This window comes from Drosophila mauritiana, chromosome 3L, assembly GCF_004382145.1.
Source record: "Drosophila mauritiana strain mau12 chromosome 3L, ASM438214v1, whole genome shotgun sequence".
Lineage (NCBI taxonomy): Eukaryota > Metazoa > Arthropoda > Insecta > Diptera > Drosophilidae > Drosophila > Drosophila mauritiana.
Window position 1 is genome coordinate 7,400,150 of NC_046669.1, and position 22,769 is coordinate 7,422,918.

At 44.0% G+C, this 22,769-nt stretch overlaps 1 protein-coding gene across 3 annotated transcripts in view; it reads left to right on the top strand.

The window, feature by feature from the left end:
- The window catches only part of LOC117139307 (guanine nucleotide exchange factor DBS), a 46,740-nt gene that overhangs the window by 21,099 nt on the left and 2,872 nt on the right, over positions 1 to 22,769 (top strand). For 2 of the 3 annotated variants that reach the window (XM_033301550.1, XM_033301549.1), the window contains exons 4-12: positions 1,662 to 1,785; positions 3,183 to 3,884; positions 5,986 to 6,069; positions 6,465 to 6,588; positions 10,830 to 11,145; positions 11,557 to 12,177; positions 21,731 to 21,856; positions 21,921 to 22,510; positions 22,568 to 22,732. In XM_033301550.1, coding sequence (XP_033157441.1) covers positions 1,662 to 1,785; positions 3,183 to 3,884; positions 5,986 to 6,069; positions 6,465 to 6,588; positions 10,830 to 11,145; positions 11,557 to 12,177; positions 21,731 to 21,856; positions 21,921 to 22,510; positions 22,568 to 22,732 — 2,852 coding nt within the window. Of the gene's footprint in view, positions 1 to 1,661; positions 1,786 to 3,182; positions 3,885 to 5,985; positions 6,070 to 6,464; positions 6,589 to 10,829; positions 11,146 to 11,556; positions 12,178 to 19,606; positions 19,688 to 21,730; positions 21,857 to 21,920; positions 22,511 to 22,567; positions 22,733 to 22,769 lie in introns of those variants that run through there. The other variant, XM_033301551.1, reaches the window with a different exon arrangement.

A 22,769-nucleotide genomic window follows, 5' to 3' on the forward strand; every position in this document is an offset into this window, starting at 1 on the left:
AAAAATGAAACGCTAAAGAATATCATTTATATATGCACCAGTATTAAGCCATGAATTGTATGTTCATTTTTTTCAGTGCAGGTCCGAAATATCAGACAGAGGGGGACAGCAAGTGGTGTGAGGGAGATGGCTTTCGAGCGGAGGAAGTGGTTGCGTTGTTGTCATTGTGTGGTTCGGTTGATCGGCGATGATCATTTTGTTCAATCGATTGTAAACGATGCGTTGCGATCGTTGCTGCGGCTTTGATCAAATGACAAAATTGATCATTTTCTGTTTGAATGGATTTCGATCGGGCAACCTCTTCAGGCCCCTGGAACCCCTAAAAAAAAACCCCCAGCCCCCCCATCCAATGCCTCCTCTCGAGCGACAACAATTGATTTATGTACGCGTCTCTCTCTCTTTTTGCCCCGCTATGTCTTTCTCTTTCGCTCCTAACTGGGTGGCATGTGCAATAACAAAAAAAAAAAAACACAACAACCATCGCTTTGTTACCAATAAAATATCCAAGTTTTTGTGTTGAGTCAAAAGGCGCTATAAATCAAGGCAGTGCGCACCTTTTTTCCCCCCATCTGATTTTCCAAAAAAGCGAAACGAAAACAAGACAAAAATCAAATGTTAAAAAAAATAGCTGAGCAACTGGCAAATTAGCAACAATGTGAAGAAACATTTTCGCATTGTAACAATTAATAGCTGACCAAAAGGATCGGGCTTTAACTCGGGTCTCTAGGAGCTCTCTCTCTCTTTGGTTTTTGGTTTTTGATTTTTTGGTTTTTAGTTTTTCTAGCTTTTTGCAGTCGCGGGTCTCAAATTCGATTTCACATTCCCGTAGGGGTGAAATCTGCGTTGGGCTTTCTGCCATTCAGTCTTTTTCAGTTTGGCACAAACGCTGAGGGTAATAACCAAAAATTAGCAAAAATTGCCAAAAGTTTGACTTGCATGATTTATCTATAATTTTCCATCGCCATCGCCAGGCGGTGCCTGTTTTCCGTTGTTTTTTTTCGTGGGCTTTTCGGGAATACACACAAAAAAAAGGTTATTATTGTTAAGAAGTATAACAGGAACTTCATTCTTGCATTGAATTATTATTCACTTTTTTATTAATTTTGTTACCCTTAAAATTAAAATATGCGTATCTGTTATATCTTAAGCACGTCGATGGTCGATTGGAAACTCTTTTTTCGTTTTACAAGGGAACTAATCATATCTCCTTAGTCTGTGGTTAACAAATAGCTATAGATATCTGTTTTTCCTGTGCACTTTTGGTACTGGGGCGGCCAAAAGTTGCCACACTCGCCATCTCCGATATGGCCAACTGGCGGACAAACATGGGGGAGACCTCGAACATTCAGGCCTCCAAATATCCAAATATCCAAATATCCCAGCTCTGATGTCTGACGTCGGACAGTCTGGGCCATTTTTAATGCGCTTTCCAGGCGGTGAGGCTCGGCATTTGGTTTTTGGTCTTTTCGCTTAGTTTTGGCCAGCTATGGCTTTGGTTTCTTTATCGTTTTCGGTTTCCTTTCCGCAGCTTAACACTTGCGGGTGTTGTGGCCTGCACAATTTCTGGCCGAACATGTAATCGTAGTAATAATAAAAATTTGCAAATGATTTCGTTACTCAATCTGCAATCAGGCACTTATACCGCTTATCGTCTCTTGCAGTCCTGGTTATGGCATCCCGGCTGGCCGTTGGCAACATCCAATGGAGCACTGGTCTTGCAGCTGAGCGACGCTGAGATCGCGCACGCACTTCGTCCGGCGGAGCTGTATCTCTGCATCAAATTGGGTAAGTGGGTCGACCGGGATCGGGATCGGAGTGCTCTGGCCCTTCTTATAACTATGATTATGGCAGGCACACGAGTCCGCAACCACCAATCAATATAATCGATCACTTACGACCGTCTAGGGCTCGCTTGTGCAATTTAAATGCTCTAGAATTGAAGCAAGAGTAGGAGAGTAGTAAAGCAAGCAGGTTTCTAGGTATTTATTAGATACAGATTATAAAGTCTTCCAACTTTTAATCATTGGTGCAACTGATGATCAACAAAATTAAGTAGCAAATGCTTAGCTGTCTTGATTAGATACAAATGAACATTAAGCTTTGATGATATTTTGCCGAAACTTCAGGGTATCGTTTTTTTTTTTTTTTTTGTAAAGTGATAATTTTTTTAGTGCCTGTGTCTAAAAACTAACGCGTAAAAATATTTTATTGCCATATTTTTGTATGCTTGCAATCAAAAACCATATATGTTTATGACTATACTTGACTAAGACCTTATTTATTTCGTTAGTCCGTCCGATTCTCGAGTACGGATCACCTGTTTGGAGTCCACAATACGCAGTCCACTCGGACCGCATTGAATCGGTCCAAAAAAACTTCTTACTTTTTGCCTTGCGGCGCCTAAATTGGGATGCAAACCATATATTACCCCCTTATTCCAGTAGACTACTTTTAATTAATTTACCATCCCTAGCTAACCGTAGAACTATGCTTGGAACAGTTTTTATTTATAAACTTATTCGTGGGGATGTTGAGAGTCCCGACTTGATTAGTCGGCTTAACTTCTCGGTTCCAAGTAGATTCACTAGAAACTATATACCCCTTATCTTAAATCATTGTAGATCTAATTATGAGTTGCATGACCCTTACAGAGTTTTATGTTCTGACTATAATAGACTTTATCCTATTATCTGTAATCTTGCCTCTCTGCCGCTATTAAAACAATCGATTTTATCTTTTCTATTACATAATTAGATCCTACTAACACTAATATTTAACATAGTTATTCCTCATTATATTCATTTCCTCGTTCCTATTCTATTTTTTATATCGCGTCTATATCTTCTCGCGAATCGAGCCGTACGATACACGGCAGCGCCCCTCGGTCGGTTGGGCGGGAGGTGTGGCCGTGGGACCCGTGCGAAAAAAAAAAAAAAAAAAAAAAAAAAATGACTAATAACTTATTTACGACTTTCCCCGTACAATAATACGTAAGAGCAAGACAATTCTCGGATTTAATTAAATGATTAGCATTATATATCTTTAAATAATTATATAATTTTAATTTGAAAGGATACAGCATTTAGCTAGTACTTAGGTAATAAATTAAGAAATCAGATAAATTAAATTTACATATCAGTAGTTCCGTCCATAACTGGTCTCCCATCATCTTCCCCTTGCAGAATCATCAGCAGAAGGCGACGCGGATTGCACACCGCGGCTCTATGCTGTTTGGCGCTCGTCCCGCAAGGAGGAGAGCGTCCAGAGCCACTGCATCGACCACGAGAACCCCGGCGAGTTGCCCCTGAGCGTGCTCCAGCTGGAAATGTCCACGGCAGCGGCGGCACTGATGGCATCCGATTGCGGTGAACTGCCGCAACTGCTGCAGAATCTGCTGGTGAGCGTGGAGCGCAGCATCGAGCGCGTTTCGCTGAACGAGCTGCAGATGCCGATGCATCATGACCGCGGGGAGGACTCTCTGGATGAGGCCAACAATAATGGATGCAACAATAACCTGTTGGGATCACCAAAGTGCGCGTTGCGACGCAGCGATTTGATTACCAAAAACAAGCTGTTCAACAGCCGTTACATGCTAAGGCGTTTGACCAATCGCCAGGACAGCATGAACTCCACCTCGTCGGGTAACAGTAATGTGAGCGACAGGAGCAGCAGCTCCAGCTCCAGCTCAAGTTCCAGTGCCGGCGAGGAGCTCCTGACCAGCCACTCGGAGGCCAAAATGAGGAGCAACAGCGGTGGTAATGAGGCAAGTGGTGCCTCCACCTCGCCGGCATTGCCCCTGTATTGTCTGGGCAACTCGTTTCCGCACATCGACAGCGATGAGGAGGCCAGCGATAGCATCGGACCGGGGAAACACCACAGTCTAGGTAAGCACCGGCACAACGCAGCGTATACGTAATATCGCATTACGCATGCGCACCGATAGCCGCAGGATACTTAAATTACCCTGATATCGGTCGGCATTTCGTTTCGCTATTAATACACTGCAAACATTGCAGTAAACGTTTACAACTAACTCAGGGTTTTTCAATTCAGTTGAAAAATGTAATAGGTAATATAATATCTTCAATGCTAGTTATCTTTTTAATTAGTTGCTATGCCATTATTTTTTTGAGTGTACCTGCAACAGTTGCAACAGAGCGACCAGTTCGTGGCTCGCTTATCGCAAATGCTGGGCGTGATTTGTCTTATTTGTTTTAGCTCCATGGCCTGCATCGTATGCAAATCTGTGAGCCCGGACTATTCAATTAAACGCCCCGCAGCCAAAAGTCGGTTAAACCCGAACTGGAGTCAAATTTGCGTTCATTTCGAACGGCGCTTTGAAGTCGATTTGTATTTATTTTTCCTTTTCGGGGGGTGGAGTTTTAATGGAGCGCTTTGATAGCGTTTAGTTTTGGCGCTAATTTGATATATTTGCTGTTCATAAATGTTGCCCGATATTTAAATCAATTAATGGCCAAAGATTGCTCAGAGATAATGGAAGTTTGTTGCCCTGAATTCTAGCGAAAGTAGCAGAGAGTGAAATTGTAGATACAATTTTTTTGAAATTTTGTTTGCTATCTGGATGATGTTTGGTTGGGATCTCAAACATTGCATCCGGCTTTTGTTTTCATGGAATGCCACATCGTTATCGCTTATGCCACTTGATTAATTAACAGCTTACCGAAAACTTGAATACCATGGACAACGCAATCCATTAAATGCCAAATCCATTCTCAATTAAGTTGGCAATGTTGGAAAATTGCCACTTCTATATGTACCCATTAATTTTGAAAAAATCTTAAAAGCCGTTCTTTATTGGCGGCAAAAAAATGCGCCTTCAAAATGCTCAATTGAGGGGGAAAAGAAGGAGGAGGAGGAGGTCCGCCGGCAGCAGTGGTTTTAGCCATTAGCCATTAACATCGACAACCCACGGCATCCGGCGAGACGTGGTTAGCCGCAAAATATCGTTGTCTCTGTGGCAGCCACAACGGTGCAAATGCCTTTTAATTTGTCAAAGCCTAAAATATGAAAATTAAATGAGAAACCAAAGCAATGCCAGTGTGCAGACACAGTGGTTCAAAATAGCCAAAATAAGTGGGGTAAAGATGTATGATTTTGGGAGGGAAGAGTCACAATTAAGAGACATGATACTTTACCACAATGTTATTAAATATTTTTATATATTTTTTAAATTTGAACATCCCAGTAAAGAACCCTATTCTGTGAGCACCTTGCCACCAAATCCTACCACTGTTCCCTGGAATGCGTTCAACTGGAGATCTGGGCTGGGTGTGGGTGCAATTTGCAAGCGGACATAAATCAGCTGGCAAGTGCGGGGGCTATTGTGGTGGGGCTATTGAATTACAATGCAGCGGGTCGCGTTCGTTTTTGGCTCTCTGCCATTTGGAAAAGCGGCAACAGGTGGCCGGAGTTCACAGCGACGAGTGCAGAATTTCCCGAGACGCTGAAATGTGTCGCATTTATCATTGGGAAATATTTGTCGCATGCGAAAGTCCCCGGGGCAGAGCTGAACGCAATTTATGACGAACTAGTTTTTGGGGCAACGAGCCACGGAGGCGGCGGCGACTCCGACCACGCCCCCTTCCTAGAGATTGAGAGCTGGTGTGGGCCGTTCGGCAGCTGGAAATTAATCAAATGACATTATTATGCAAACCGCGCAGATCCTGGACCAGTTTTCAAGGTTCCGTCGAGCGTTTAAAATACAATTAACCCATATTTTTAGGCACTTTACTTTCGTGTGAGTTTTCGCAAGTCTTTTCTGATAACTAATTTAACACGGAGAAAAATGTCCAACAAGTTTTTACTCACACTTAAAAAAATGTTATTAAATATGTAGTGGTTTTAAGGAATGACTAAGAAGTAGGTTTAAAGTCGGCAAAAAGTTTCCTTTCTAAGTGTATTTTTTTGAATTTATTGTTATATTATGAATGAATTTATATGTTAATATATGTTTTCTCTCTGCAGAGACCTGCGAGACAGAGCTACTGCCGCCCAGCTCGATTGGCGAGCTGCCTGAGAAACTGCTGACCAGCGGCGTCTATTTACCAGGTGAGCATCCATCCGCATGCGGTGCACATAGGTGACAAACTTTCCATTTTCGCCGCTCCTCCAGTCCGATCCTCAAACTAATTCTAGACTTTCACTGGGCCAAAATCAACGGCAAATTTGCTTATAAATTGGAATCGCTTTTGTAACGCCCCGCCAGGCAATTTGCCACTGGCGATTTTCCTGGTGTTTGGCGAAAAGCGGTTGGTGGAAGTGCATAAAGTTGGCGCTTTTCAATTAATGTGCTCACGCTTTTTCGCACATTATCGATGGCGAAGTGGCCACCCAGGGTGCACCAATTGAGACCGCGTCCCAGTGCGATTTCCCACATCTGGAGATCTTTTATGGCCCATCTCTTAACTACGCTACGTACTATACATATCTCCTTTTCTTTGCAGGCACACGCACCCTCCAAGGCGACCCACTTGTGACTGTGGACGCGGCCTGTGTGGCGTCCGCCGGCCTCAATTGCTATGAGCTGGCCACGCTGCTCCTCTACTACAGCACAATTCCCGAGCGCAGGTGAGTGGGGGTTCCTACGATCTACACTGGGAACAAAATTCACAAAAATCAGCCAAGAACTTGAATGCGTGCATGCCAATGAAGCTAATAAGTACTATATCAACTTGGCATTTCAACTAAGACTATTATACCATATGATATCATCGCACTTTTTTCCCCGTGTGCATATCTCAATTTCCATATCTGATTCCGAATTAGAATCAGCCTCATCGGTTTAGTGTCAAAGTAACACATGGGAATGGGCTCAACGAGCAGCTGTAGGCAATCGCCGAGAACCAGTACGAGTACTCCATGCTACCCCCGTCTAGAATCCCCCGGCCAGAATCAGCATCTGCAGCCGAATCAGGCATTTCAATTTGTCTGGCAATAAGTTCATAGACTCGCAGACCCGGCAGACCCGTCGGCCCATCCATATTTACGAGCCGATATGCAAATGCGCCAGCCAGTCAGCCAAATGGCGCTGGGAATGAAGCGGAGCTGCATTTAAGCCTTTAAGTCGGTGGTTTTCAGTTCTGTTCCCACTCTTCGACTCTTGCTCCACCTGCACTCCCCTTTCCCATTTCTTTACTCCCGCAAGAGTTTCGTTTCGGCCCGAATGCATGTCAGTCAATTTGCCACTTTGGCTAAAAGGAAACATGCAGCAGCAGCAGAAAAAACAACGGCAACATCGAACAGCACTTGCATTGTGAGCCAAGAACGCTGCCTTAGAAAATAGAACAAAAGTCTGGGCTAAAAGTCGATAAACACTGTCCAGCAGGGTTGGCTATCTGCCCCAGATCTTTGAGTGAACGGGGGGGAATTTTTATGGGGTAAGCAAATAAGGCGGGGAAAATCGGTATTCTCAACTGGTGCTCAAACAATAGGGTCAAGAGCGATTGAGGATTTTAAAGGATATAAGATAAGGCTGATCGAAAGATAATGGCGTGGTAACAGAGAAACAATTAAACGAATTTAATAAGTTTTAATAATTTGCCATTTATAAAAGATCAAATATATGAAACTTTTTAAAAGAATGCCAGATTTTGATGAGAACTTTTAACTCTTCATAAGAAATAGCCTATGCACACCGCGCGTTAAAAGTGTATTAACGACATTTCGTTAACAAGTTCATCTCAAAGGTCATGGGAATGGGTCTGGGAAAACCCAATGAACTCCTAGGAACCGAGCTTTTCGCCTGCTGCTCAGTGTAAATTAGAATTCCACTCAGGCTGGCTGCCAATGTTTGTGGGGCTGCTTCTAGCGGGCACGTCTTTCGAGGGACTGTGTGCGGCTTCCCTTTGAGGAGAGAGTGAGAGGGTGGGAGTGGGGGTGGAAGGAGAGGGAACGATAACTGCAGGCATATGAATGATATTTTTTTTTTTTTTTCATTTTCCTCCCAGACAGATTCGTGACACTTTAAAATTTATGATGTGAACTTTTAGTTTTGCGCAGTGGTTGTTGCTGTTGCCTCGCAAAAAAAAAAGGTTCCAACTGCCACACGATTCCTGGAAATATCAGAAATCTGTGAAATCTAAATCGACAGCGGAGAACACACTCGTATCTATCTGGCGGCCACTTAGAGTTGTTGAGTGCGATTCCCGTTCTAGTTTAAGCCAGCGCGACTCAGTTTGAAAATCCAGCTGCATGCTGATGTTAATTGCTTCAATGCCAATTGGTAAAAACGCGGCCAAATCGTGTAGAAAAGTCTTTGACAAACATTGGCAGTGGCAGCAAAAAGCTGCAGCAGCGGAAAACTGGCACATCTGCTGTAGCCTCATCGCCTCATCATCATCATCATTATCAGCATCTAAACTACACTTATCCCATGCCATCCAGTTTTTTTTTTTTTTTTTTGACCTGACTCATGACGAGTTGGATCTGCCAGACCATTGACATTATTTGCGTTTTGTTTGCCGACATGTGTAAGGTATTCATTAGCTGCCTGTCCAATTCCGAATGTCAGCCAGATGGACGGCAAATATTAGATGTTGGCTGACTTGGCTTCGCTCGCCTCTTGGCTCTTGGCTCTTTGGTCTGCGTTCAGTTTTCACCAGTGCGTCAGTGTCAACATGGCCACTTGGCTTATCCATAGCTTACATCATTTGTCTGGGCCAGAGGTCTGACCTCTACTCCATCTCCAGCTTCAGCTCCAGCTCCCTGACTCCCTGGCTATCTGACTCCAAAAAAAATCAAGAAAAAAAGGCAGACCGCGATGCCAATCCACAACTCCCTCCATCGTGTGTGTGTGACAGCTTGCAATTAAATTTGTTTTTATGGACACCGTTTGGCGGGCTGCACTTCTCGGAATCTTCGCCTGCGAAAGGTACCCAGAGTTCGCCAGAGTTTTAGTATAAATATGCATGCCCGCGCATAATACGGGTATAAAAAAAAAAAGAAAAGCTCGGGTTACACACGCTCGACCTAGGATTGTGCTCATATTTTAATGCGTCTTGCCCTACAAAATCGACGGAGAGAGCAAAACCCAAATGCATTTCGATTTAGCCCAGCCGAGGTTCACAATTATAATAGCCCATGACAAAGATTGAACGGGGTTACAGCTTTTGGGGTGATCCACAAAATGGGTTCACAGAAGATGAGTTGAAAGGCATATGGTGGTTTTAGGCAAATGTGTAAGGAAGTACCAAGTGTTCCTTATGATTTAAATAACAATTTTATAGACGAAAGTACGTACAGTATCAGAAACCATAATATTTGAAAATATAGAAGCATTGCCAGTATCACACCATAAAAGATGAAACTAGATAATTATCGCAAAAGAGTGATATGTGTCAAATACAATTATGATTTCAAATACATGTTTTTATTCATCTATTAACAGAATTATGCCCGACTATAAAGGTTTTCCCGACCAAAGATAATGATAAGGTTAGGGTATTTTCTTCCGCGACCTGGAAATAGTAAAAAAATCGCTGTCGGCTCATTTGAGCGTGAGTATGGGCTGCTATGGAATTGAAATGCCAGGCGATCTTTATAGCCTGTGCGCACTGTGCGGCATCATTAAGCCGCGGACTGAGACGCAAAGACTCCGCTGAAGCACGCCACCATCAGCGGATCTTGGCCCGTGAGCATTGCGTGCAATTTGCAACTGCAGCGGCGAGAGCAACTGCATCTGGAAGACAACCTGGGGGTGGACTTGTGCCTGCGACTGCACTGCCAATTGAGAGCCATTGAGAACCATGTGAGAAACGAGATTCTGGCCTGGCCTGGCATGCGTTTACAGTTACCTTATCTTAGCCGGCAAAGAATTTTTTCAAGCGGCTGTGCAAACTTTGGCTAAAGTGTTAGGACACGGCTCTTGGCTTCTGTTAATGCAATGCCCACCAGCCGCCATTAGCAGCAATTTCAATTTTTATTTACGCTGATTAAAAGTGGCTACCAACTTGTCATAGTTACGTGACTTCTCCCCGCTGAGCTACTGAAAGGTAAAGTGCTTCATCTGGCCGAGTCCAAGTGCAGAGGCCGCTTATTGCCAATTAAAGTGAACTTGTTTTGGGCGTAGCCAAGTCGGTGTGTTCTGCTCCCCAAACGGACACCACCACCCAATCCGCCCAAGACTTATGCACTTTTTATTCCCCCACTCTTGGAGCTGAGCGGCCCACATGCGAACCAGTTCACATGGTAGCCTGGGAATCAGCGGGAAACAGAGCGATTAATTCGCAGGCGGAATCAGGCGGGCAATGCACCATGAGATTATAATGATTTATTGAAAAATTACAGCCTGCGGCCGCATTAAATTTAACAATTCTAATAAGGTGCCCTGGCGCAGTTAGATGCATTTTGTTGGGTTGCTCATCTTGAAGGAGGGGATTGCAAATACACCTTGTGAAGTATAAGAACATTTCCGTTTTAATTTCATGTCTCGAAGAAGTTTGCTGAATAGAGTTCTTAAATGTAATTGAAACTCCCACGAAAACAGTTTTAATCGCTCTTAAAAATGTTATGCTTTCAACAACTTTTTGCATAAAAAGTTGAGTTTAATGAAGGCTTAGTAGTTTTGCTGTAAGCTACCTTAATATACTATATATTGCAGCTATGAAATAACGAACAAAAAAGTATAGTTTGTATCTAAAAATATTGGATTACATCATGTAGAACTAGTTCCCCCGATCATTGATATCTGCCCACCTCTGATCGACAGCAGGCGAACACTTTGATGTTATTTATGCGACTTGACCGTGCACCTTCTCGGCCGGTTTGAACCACAATTCATGGCTCGTTTTCCACTGCTCTTACCATTGCAGCTCCTGCCCCTTCACCGCCCCGGCAACACCCGGAACGACAGCTACAATCAATGGCCATAAAAGCACTGAGCAGCAGCAGCAGAAACAACAACCCGCCCAACAGACATTTACCATTTTAATTGCCATCGAGAAGTCTCAACATTTATGCGTAATCGACTTAATTTGCCAAAGTCTCAGACTCTTGGCCAAGCAAATTGGCAATTGTGAAATTTTGGCCGTTTGTCCCGATTCGAGTCTGCTGCAATTGTGCAATGGGCAGCAGCAACAGAAGCTGCAACAACAGCAGCAGCAGCAGAACAATAACAGTGATCACCCGGTGAGTTTAAAGTTTATACCGCCTGACCTTTCAGATTGCACAAAAGGATCACAGAGAAAAATGTTTTAAGTACCTTTAACAGCATACAAAATAAAAATGTAGTTATCTAAGAGCCCACAACTGTTCAAAAACTTTGTGAAAACTTTCTTTAAAGTCATTGTTCAAAATGGTTCTACGTTTAATGTATCTTAATAAATTAGATTTTTCTCTGTGCTTTTTTCGGGGGCTGAGATCGAAAGGCCAGGCAACGGGCTAACGCCCCAGCCCGTGCTCTTTTGAGACTCTGATCCCCAGCCAATTAACCCGCCCCGACATGACCGACTGGCTAAAAACAGAACTTGTCCACTAATGACAACGAATCCGCTGTTTTTCTCTGCTCTGACTCTGACCCCAAAACAAACAAACAAACAGGAGCCTTCGTCGCCGTCGCCAGTGGATTTGGTTAAATTCATTAGCGTGGACCAAGTCACGACAAGTGTTGCGCCATCGCAGCTGCCCGCTGGATTGCTGCCCTCCGTGCCCGCGCTGTCCACGCTGGCCGGGATTGGCCAGCGTCATCACGATGCCACCAAGTGGCGGGAGTTTTTCGCCCAACTGGAGGCCTTCCAGCGCCAATGCTCGTCGGCCGGCGGTCGTTTGGTGAGCGCCCTCAGCGAAATACGCGCCGCCGATCTTCAGGGTTTGCCCACGCGCCGCCAACTTTATGGCCAGCATCGCGCCCTCAGTCGTGCGCTGATGGATTCGCAGCTCCACAGTCTGCGCAAGATGGGTGCTGGCCAGTTGGCCAGGCTGCAGGATTTGGCCAGGGCCATCACCTCTGCTCCCGGCTCGCCGCGCATGACGTCACAGCCGCAATCACCCTCATCGGGGGCATTCCTGAACGTAGATGCCGCCTGCAAGCTGCGCAAGGTGACGCTCCTCTTCAACGAGGTGGATCGGGCGGCCCAGCGCCTGGAACAGCTGACTGAGCAGCGCAGGGAGCGACTGAGGCAACTGACCCGGCAACGGGCCCTCGAGGATGAGATCAGTGAGGTAAGTCCACTAATGAATGAACATTTAAGTGGGTAAATGGGACTGTTAGCTCTTACGTGCTGCATGGTAAATATGGGTAATACTCAATAATATCTTAACATAATATTCTTAAAGTAAATCCACTAATAGAATCTTATTAAAAATTCTAAGCCAACAGCAAATAAAATATCGCTGATAGTTGTCCAGATAAAAAAGTTCTGGGCTAATGGCTGTATTTCTGTTGGTAGCTTCAAAACCCTAGGTTCGCCGAACGATTTACAATACCCATAAAATGGGTTTCTCCCGGCAACTTTGTAGCGCGAAGCTTTAATGAGCTATGGCCTGGGATTTGCCATTTGCTGACAGGAAATGCGGCAGGCGCAGCCAAATGCGGCGAATGTGACTGCAATCGCTGAATGCCGAATGGCAAATGCCGAATGTATCTGCAAGATACACTGGCGGCGCACTGACATTGTTAATTGAATATGCATTGCGTTTAATGCGGGCTTTATTAATTTATTACGCACATCCGCTTAGTGTCCACTGCTCCAGTCGCTTTCGCATTAGTTTCAGGATCGCTCGGCAGATTGGGATTGGATGATGATGCTGCCAGTCAGCGGCCAAATGGAGTCGTTAGATAAGCGGCGGCATCCAGGTGGCTGGATAGCAGACAGAAGACGCCACACGGTGCATCTGCCACTTCCTGGCCTTTTAATTGACTGGCTAATGAGTTTTTGGCCAATTGGGGGAAAGGGATCTGCTGCACACAGTGCACATCGCATGCCCTCGGCTACCGTGCGCGCCATGCGCATAATTGCAGTCGCACGCACCCACAAAACTCGTCGCAGTATCTTATGCTGCGAATCTCGCTTAATCAGCAACTGTGACAGTTCGAGCTACGCCCGTTTTCGGACGAGTCCTTTTGGCCCGGCTAATGCAATTCCGTTGATTTATCGCATTCATTTGTTGCGGGATTAGCTGCAGTTTACATATTCGTCATACTTTCGCGCCACTACTAAGTTTTGCCATTATTACTATGATTGTTGATGCTGCCCCAAGATGCTGCCATTGCCTTTGCCACTGCTGCAGTTGCAGTTGCAGTTGCTGGTTAACAAAAGTATGTCAAATTGCAAAAACACGCAGCTAATGCACAGTGAAAAATATATAACTTTTTGAAATAATAGTTATATCAAATATAGGACAAAATGTTCTTCGACTAAAAGAACAGATTTGAAATCCGATTAATACCCTAACATATCTTTCCATTTCTTATATTTTAAGTCCCAGTTTTTTATAATCTTATTAAAAGTCCATAGATAATCTTGCAATAATTTATTTTTGCTCTGCACCACACACCGTATATGGGACCACAGCCGATTGAATTCCCCATAACCAAAGATGTATAGATAGCTGTGCGGAATCCTCAATTTCATTTAATAATTTGCGGAAATTGGCATTTAAAAATTTACCGAGCCTTGTTAACGTACACACTCGTATGTGGCGTCTTGCCTGCTTTTCTTGGCCTTTTTCACACGCTCCCGCGCACTCCGCTTCGTTTTGAGAAATGTGCGGCCATTTATCTGAGTTGATTTTTGAGCAAAAATTGAATTTTAATTGCCAACGAAAAGTTAATGAGAAAAGTGAAAGCAAGGTTAAAGAAATTAAGCGCAATCTTTGTTTTGCACTCCCAGTCTTTAACTAGCTGTTTGTTTTTTGTGTGCGATTTTTCAATCGATTTGTCGGCGGTTTTGGGCGCCCATTGATTCGCACTCGCATTCGATTCGATTCGTTGACTTCGCTTTTTTCATTTCATTTCATTCGATTTGAATTCATTCATTTTCATTCCAAAAGTAGTTCACCGATAAGCAGCAACCACGTCCATTCAGCTGTCTGTATGTCCGCTCAAGAGTCAGTCTGTCCGTCCGCATGTCCGTTCACCAGAGGCTTGTCCCGCTTGTCATATCGCGATCGGCGCAAAAATCATACTAAGAGATACTTACGAGTATTTAACACCAACACGCTTTCAATTAAAAAGGCGTTGACAGCTACCAATTTTGAACAGATCGCTGTTAGCTTTTGTTTTGCCTCTTGTAGTTTTGAAATACTCTAACTTTAGATTGTTAATGGATGCCAAACAAAATGTATTAAAGTGCATAGAACTAGCGTTTATTGGAATTATATTGCTTTGGTTTAGGTCTTTTTAATGTTTCACCAATCTTAATTAGATTGGTTTAAAGCAACTTTCATGCGTGGGAAACTTGAGATATCAACACTCCCAGCCCTTTGCAACTATTTGCATACTTCTAGTTAGATTCACTCTATCAGTAGAAAATATCTTTGAGATCTATGGATAGTGTATTCACCGCTGGCCGTGTCACTTGATCTGCCATTCATCTTGTTTCTTTTTTTTAATTAAATATATATAATCTGCGATGCCAAAACAAGACGATCGAACACACAAAACTGGACCACAAAAAGCGTCTCCAGCCGGCCGGCAAACTAATGTTGCTGTCGTCCATTAGGCGCGAGCATTCAAACAAGGTGCGAAAAAAGATGCCGCCGTGCTTGATGTGTCTGCTGCTGCTGCAGTTGCAACAGTTGCTGCTGCTGCAGTTGCAACAGTTGCTGCTGCTGCGGTGTCTCCATTTTGCTGGCCAAGAGGATGACGACGACGACATTATGATGCGATATGCGATATTGTATCTAAATTGTTGATCGGCTGCATTAGCTGCGAGCTGGAAGCTGGGAGCTTAGAGCTCGGAGTCCCCTCCGTAGATGAAGGTGGATTGCTCCACAAATATGGCCGTGTTGGGTGTTTGCTTCGCTGGCCGGAGAAAGGGGTAAATGCAGCTGTGGCGACAGATAAATAAACATTGCTGACGGTGAAATTGGATTTGCTTAGCGCGCTTTCTTTGAGACGATTGCTCTTTTTCTTTATTTGATTTCGTGTTTTATTTTTTGCACAAATTAATTTGCGCAATGTCGGCTTCTTTGTGCAATGAAAACTATGTTTAATTGTTTCGCGCCTTGAATTGCGATGGCCATAAGAAGCAATTTGGATTCGGATTTGGCTGTAGCTTCTGCGGAGGCACACAACATCCGAAGATCCGAACATTTGTGTCACGGAAGCCGGCTTATTTATGGCCCCTGACACTTGACCGGCTGTCTTTTGGGCCAGGAATGCGGTGGGTAGTAGACCCCAGCTCCTTTCTCCCGGTTTTTGGCGCTGTTTCTTCCAGCTTGCATAACCGCACTGCCAGCTGCTTTCGGCCAAGAACTGGCTGCATAGAATTCGGTCAGGCGAGAGCCATGAAAAATGAAGGCTTATTTACTGTCGACATGCCGAGGCGAACCCCCTTGATAGCCAAGCAACCTCGAACCACGGGACCCCATCCACAGTGGCATTAATAATAACCGCATGTATTAGCCCTCGCGGGCATAATAAGTTTTTCCACACAATAGAGATGGAACATAGTTCTTTTCATAATTAACCCAAGTTATACCGAATGTCTCCACATTTCCACATAAATATCCGTATGTAGTCTGTTGCTTTCAAGACCCCATTACATAAATATATCATTAATTTTCACTGACGTGTGTGGAAAACTAGTTGGCATACAGGAAAATGAGATTACCCTTAATTGCAATTAGTCGGCGGAAAATTAGTTTTTGATTTCGGGTTTTATACATTTTCCACTCGACGCACTTATCTGTCGTTCAATTGCTTAGCCAACTGTCGATTAGCCGTTGACATTTGGATAAATGCTAACCAGAAACCGAGAATTGAAAAATAAGCTTATAGGCACTTTGCCAGATTGACAAATCTTAAGTGGACCAAAGGCAAAAAAAATTAAAAGAAACTAGACAAACAAGAAGCTTAAAAGGATTTAAAGTTGAGATCAAACAGTCATTCGAATTAAGGCTTGCCGAGACAACATTATATACGATACATTAAAGCTAGGCATTAGAATTTTAAATGTAGATATATTTAATAAGAATTATGCCAGTTGCATCCGTGCCACTTAATGGGTATATCTTTGACGTTGCAACCTCCTCGTGCGTGATGTGTTTCACCCGTGTCCGCTGTCATCTCTACCTCGAAAGCTACCAAGATACGAGTGGCTCGTACGAAATGAACACATGCTTGCCGCAAGTGCCGCCAATTCCAACCGGTTGAGATTGTTGCATGCAAATGTTCCACGCAAACAAACAATGCAGATGAGATCCTCCTGCTCCTGCACATATATGTATATAGCCGTACCTCCTTCTTGGCTGCATGATTCCATGTTGGCTGTGTCATCAAAACGGACGTTAATCATACGCTTAGCAAGCCAGCCATCGCCGATGGCCATCGTCGCTTTGGCCAGAATGTCCAGGTTATTGAATTAACACGGGTTCGGGGTCCTGCTCTTGGACTCTGGGTCTCAAAACCTGCCAGACATAAGTATATGTATGCATATACTGCTCTTGGCGGGCAGACAAAGTGTAATTGTTGTCATGTCAAAACGTAACTGTCACATTGGGTTTGACATGTTTTTTAACACTAATTTTACACGCATTTTTAGAAATCGTCAACTTCATCAGCAGCTGTCATCATTTTTTGAGCGTCGTCACGTCCGCTCCCCAATGCAATTGAAATGGAGTTGGGAGTTGGACTTGAAGTTGAACAGTGTCGCCGTCGCCTGATCGCCGATAAGCTGCCACGCCCCTAGCCCCAGACCCGCCCCTCATTTTCCAAGATATGAACACACGTACACATGTACGACGCACTGCACTTGCTGTGCCAAAGCAGGCGGCAAAGCTGCTTTTCCAGCAGCAGCAACACCAAGGTGCACCATTCGGTTGCATGCAATATTGTCACCACATTAACGTCTTGGCCTTTTGTGGCCAGTATTTATGACTTTGTGCGTGTCGCACTATCTGGAGGCCTGGGCCATGGGATTTCGACGTCAGATTGCCGCTGGGTTGGCTAAGTTGGCCGAGTTGGCTGGTTTGGAAAGTGAAAAATAAGTAAAATTGTAATCGCCTTTTGCCGTAAAAATAGCCAAACGAAATTGCTTTATTACTTTCGGGAATGTATGCAGCCAAGCGTGCCAAGAGTTTACCATACTTTACGACCATAAACCCCTTACTGGCCCAGTGGGATGCCGAATGTGGGTATGTGGGCCCGAAGGGATTACCAATCTGGTTAGCAGGGCAATAAGAAACCGAATAAATAACATTTGACAGTTGGTAAATGATGCACCGAAAGAAGCTAAGACAAAATGAAGTCGAACCTTTGACTTGTGATATCTAAATATTCTAAAAGAGCAGCTTCCTTAAGGAAGCTATCTTTCAAAACATAAATCTACTTAGGAGTTTTCGATTTAAAGTATCTATATGTTCGATTCAATATTTCTCTCGGTGCACAGCTAGGTGCCAAGAAAAGTTGAAGTTCCAATTGGTTTTTCCCTCTCCATTAACGGCCGGCTTTCATGTTTAATGTCTCACTTGGCGCACTCGCATTCCGATTGCCATTCCTCTGATCTCCTAGCCAGTTATCGGTGCTATAATTTCTAGCATGCTGCCATAAATTCAAATGCGAAACAGCCCGACAAGAGCAGAAATACTTAAAGGCCTGAGATAAGCCGGCTGCGATATGCTTGAGAAACCCAGGCGACACATCACTAACATCACCATCAACAACCGGCGAACATAGAGAACAAATTAGCCAACAAGAAATGAGACAGCCAAATGGCAAAAGCATATCATTTAAGAGGTACTTTAAATAAATTACCCAATACCAGAAATAGAAGCAGAATCCGCTGAATCCCAGTCGAAAAAAACACCACTACACAGGAATACTTGTAATTCAAATCAAACCGAATCCCAAATGTTCTTTAAAATACAAACAATAGCCACTGTTAGTGTTAAATAAACTTAAAATGTTTATATGATTCTGTTTGTATATATCAAATCTTCAGACCTTACAAAAATAAGTTTTATGATGAGTCAGAGTCACTTTGGTAATCATTCCACTTACAAAACAAAACTGTAACTAATGTGTTAGAAGCCAAACAGAATACTGGAATTATCTGTATATAAACTTTTAGATACAGAAAACCATAAGTTCCGAATATAAACTTCAAACTTAATTGACTACATGTGTTGGCTACGATAAAAGCTTATGATCCATGAAGTACCCCAAATCACCAGACAAAATCGACTTACTCTTTCGAAGGGTAAGCCAATTGCCAATAGTTGTTGCTGTTGTTTTTTTTTCGGTTGTCTATGATAGGCTGCCACAACAACAACAACTACAAGAACAACTGCTGCATTGGCGACAACTTTGTTAAGTGTCAAAATAAATTCGATATTGTGGCTTAAAAAATGTTTATGGCCACGAGATAAGTGCGCGACATTTGTGTAAATTACACGACAGCAGCGGCAGCAAGGAGCAGGAATCATGGTTGCAGGAGGTGGGAGGAGGCAGTGGCCACCACTGGGAGCCACGCATGCTCACAACTAGACGCCGTTGTTGTTGTTGTTGTTGTAGGTGTTGCATGTGTTTTATGGCGCATGCGATCGACTTGTTGAACTGTCACGTTAAATTTGCGTTTTATGTGAGGCGGCAGCGGGAACAGCTCCTAAGATCATCCCGTCCAGAACAGAGTGCAGTCAACTCGCATGCAGCAGTGGCTTATCACCAAAGAGCTCCACATCCGCCATAGATGGACGCGCTCTTATCGCCGCAGAAGCAACTTCAGCCACCGAAGACAAAGTCGCTGGCGGACGGGTGACATTTGCCTATTTACTTAGGTGCACTCCAAGAAAAACTCCTCTAAGTGTTTATACTTAAATAAGACATTCGAAATTGTTGAGTTAAGAGATGGAAGTATCCATAATATGGATCAGGATGTGTGCATGGATATTCGATTATGAAGTATTGTATCTTGTACGATCTCGAGTAAAACTTAAAAGTAAAATTGGCTTAGAATAGAAGTAGAAGATCTTCAAATTCATGTCAGAACACTCTGATCCTTATTCTTTCAGTGTAGGTGAATGCAAGACTCCACTCCGCCATTGCTGGCGACATCGTCATCCGTTTGTCGTGGGTGCCGGGTGCCGGAGCTCCCAGTCTAACCCATTTTGCCATTTTTTTTGTATTATTTTGTTCTTTGGCTCTTTTCTGTTTACGTTTGCTAATTGTTTTGATTTTATTGAATTTCATTGAGTGCCGCCTGCCAGCGAAGAGGACGGAAAACCGAAATGAAATTGAAAATGCCTCATTATGTGCTGAGTACTTGTGTACACATATACGTATATATGTACGTAGAAGATCGTGGGCACGGATGACGCGGAGCAACTGCCTCGGCTTTTCCACATCCAGTCGCGATTCTGAGCTGCCTGTGGCATGTTGCTGCAGTTTTTGACGCGTTTGGCGAACTTCGTTACCATTACAACTGCTGCTAAAAGCGATCGCGTCATGACACCCGGGCCAAAAACAGAAGAGCCAGTTGCCGGTAAATTGGCAGCTGAAATAGCCAACTATGTGAGTCAGCTGAGCAACTGACTTCGATCGGGCACAGTAATATAGCAATCGTATCGGCGCTATTAATAGTTCACAGTTCAGTTGATCGATCAGCCCACATGTCCCCCTTATCGGCATCGGTTTTAGCAGTGAAAATCGACTTGGGGCCGAGTTTTACTAAATCAATTAATTAATTTATGGCCAGCCTGTGCGGCGGGGCAATCGTTGAGAAACAATCTGCCGATCGGCTTTATGGAGCCAAAAAGGCCAAACTGCCTTCCCCGCTGTCTATCGATCGGTTTCAATGTAAACAATTTTCAGCAAGCCGGCTCTCCATCTTCGAAATACAGGGTGTCTGCAGTTCTTCACACTAAGTGTGATCCATTACACAGATAAAGTGCACTCAAAAAACCATTCAAAGTTTTTGTGACCCAATCCAGTTGTTTTGACATACTTGTACTTAATGACATCATCGATTTGTGTGTTCTGTTCTATTTGATTGGAAATAGTTGAGCCACTAAATGGAATAATTCAAGGTTCGATTTCAATGTCCGGCTTAATTATTTTTCGTCTCTGTGTTCACTGGTAATAAACACACTAGTGTGTCAATTAAATATTTCAATGGGGCATTTTCCTAAATCTTTTGTTTTCTTGCTCAAGCTTAAAAAAATTAAAATCTGTGATTCGGTCCAAATGTGAGTCAATATTTAATTTCTTCAGCAAGAGCATTTGAATTATGTGAATGAATAAGTTTGAATACTTTTCTCCGTAAGCGTCTGGTATTTCCAGTCAATTCTTCTAAGCACCTCTAGAGAAACTTGAAAAACTCATGAGTGCAATTATCAATCTGCCATGCTCAATCGAATGGCCAAACGCACTCAGTTCCGAAATTAGATTAATTAAAGAACGAAGTCAATTAAGAAATCAACCCGATTGCCTCACCCTGTACAAGGCTTAGATCTATATATATATGTATGTATATATACGTTAAAAGCCGTGCCTGCCATATCTGATGAGCATGAAGAGTCAGCGTCTCTGACAGCCGATTGTGCTGCGACTGTGAAACTGGAGCAGCTGTTTCGAGCCCCTGCTCCAGATCCCCCCAATAAGTCCGACTCCCACTCCACAGCCCCTTGGGACTTTATTTTCATTCATTGGGTGGGTTGCAGACGTGGACATGGCCCAAAAGAGGCTAGAGATAGTGGAGAGTGGATAGAGATGACACTTGGAAAAAAACAGGCGATCATATTGCAGTTTATGTAAACAAATCGATTCTGTAAATTGAGTTACTACTCTTCTACATCTATCTTCTATATGTTAACCATTTCCAAGTATATTCAATATATTCAAGATATTTAGAAATAGTTGCGTTGTCAAGATTATGAAGATGAAGATGGTTTTTCTCAGTGCGGAACTAGAGTTTGGGCAGAACCCAAAAACGGAAAGTGAATGCGCCGGTGCACGCGTCGCGACCTGGGATTTGGTATTTTGGAATCGAAGTCGGACGTCGTCGGATGGGCGCTTTCTGGGATGGGATGGGATGGGTATGGAAGCTGGTTAGCTACATCATCATCATCATCAAGCGGCTGCGTCGTCGATTGTATCAATTCAATTGGACGCAGCAGGTGATTAAAAATTGGTTAGAGCCACAAAATTATCAATGTGAGATCGTTGATTGCCCGTGGCTGTTGTTTTTGTTTGGACGGCATGTCTACCTGTGTGGTTGTTTGGTTGGCTTATATATTGTGGTTGGCAATGCCTTTGGGAGGCTTAGCTACCTCCAAAATACCCATAGTTGAGTCGTTTTATTTGATTTGTGTTCGATTGGATTTTAATTTGTAAAGTGGAGGCTAATTAGAGCGACGATCATTTCTATGAGTTTCACTTTTCAGCGCTGTGAATGGGGAATTGGAAATTGGGGTGGAGACGCTGATGACGATCATGATTGTGATTATGATGAAGTGGAACATGGCAATGGGGAACCTTGGCCTGGCGCGTGGGCTTGTTTACAGCGAGTTGAAGGTTTCCCACTGATTTTCTTGCTTTGATGTCCTATTTTTTAAGGTCACCTCATGGCTGGGCAGCGATGGAGCGGAGAATTTGCAAAAGTTTTCGCAGCTGCAATGGGACAACGAGTCGCAGTTGAGGACTCAGGAACAGGAGTTTGAAAAGTACTACTTCATAGCCATGGTAAGTGCATGAATAGAAATCTAAGACTCTTCTTTAATCTTTGTATCCGATTTTAATCACATAGAAACACTTGGCCAAAGGACGCGACTTGCATGCTGCTGCCCTCAAAGTTTCTGTCCTAAGTGAAAGCGCCAATAACCTGAAGTCCGCCCTGGATCAGTTCGCCCAGAAACTGGAGCTAGCCCACGAACGTTATGAGGCCGCCGGGCGTTTGCTGCACTTGCTCACCCAACATCAGCGGGAAACCGCTGCCAGGGAGGAACTGCAGCGTTTGGCGGAGCAACTGGGCGCCACCTCGCTGCTGGAGAAACACTGGCCGGTGATGCGGAAGAGCCATACGTTGCCGGTGGCCAGTAGCACACCGGCTCCAGCATCTGGAAAACGTGTTAGCTATCGCTGCAGCTCGGCCAGTGGGAGTTCCTTTGAGGGAGGTCCATCGAGCAGCAATTGCAGTTGCTGGCGGGAAAGTCGCAACCTGGAGGACATGGATCAAATGGAAGAGGAGGAAGAGGAGCAGGATCACGACTGCGACGGTGGTGATGGAGAGGAACAACAGTCCAAGATCGCCGATTCTGGAGTGGGCGTTTGCGACAATTGCGAACGTAATCCCAAGCTGGCCAGGATCTGCTCCTGCCAAAGCCTTAACGAAAAGAGGTGAGAACTTGGGAAACATTACTATACTTTACGGAATAATGACCTAATCCCTTCCAGTCATGATGAGCTGCTCGAGGACGAGTGCTTCGATCGACCCTCTAAGAGATACATGGACATCATGCACTCGCCCATGGAGGCGAATGCCCATCTGCAGTGCCATGGCTCCAGTCTAGAGCTGCCCAAGCTGGAGGAGCTCAGCTGCCTGGATCCCAAGATACAAAAGTGAGTTCAATCAGCCACAATTATTCAATAATAATAT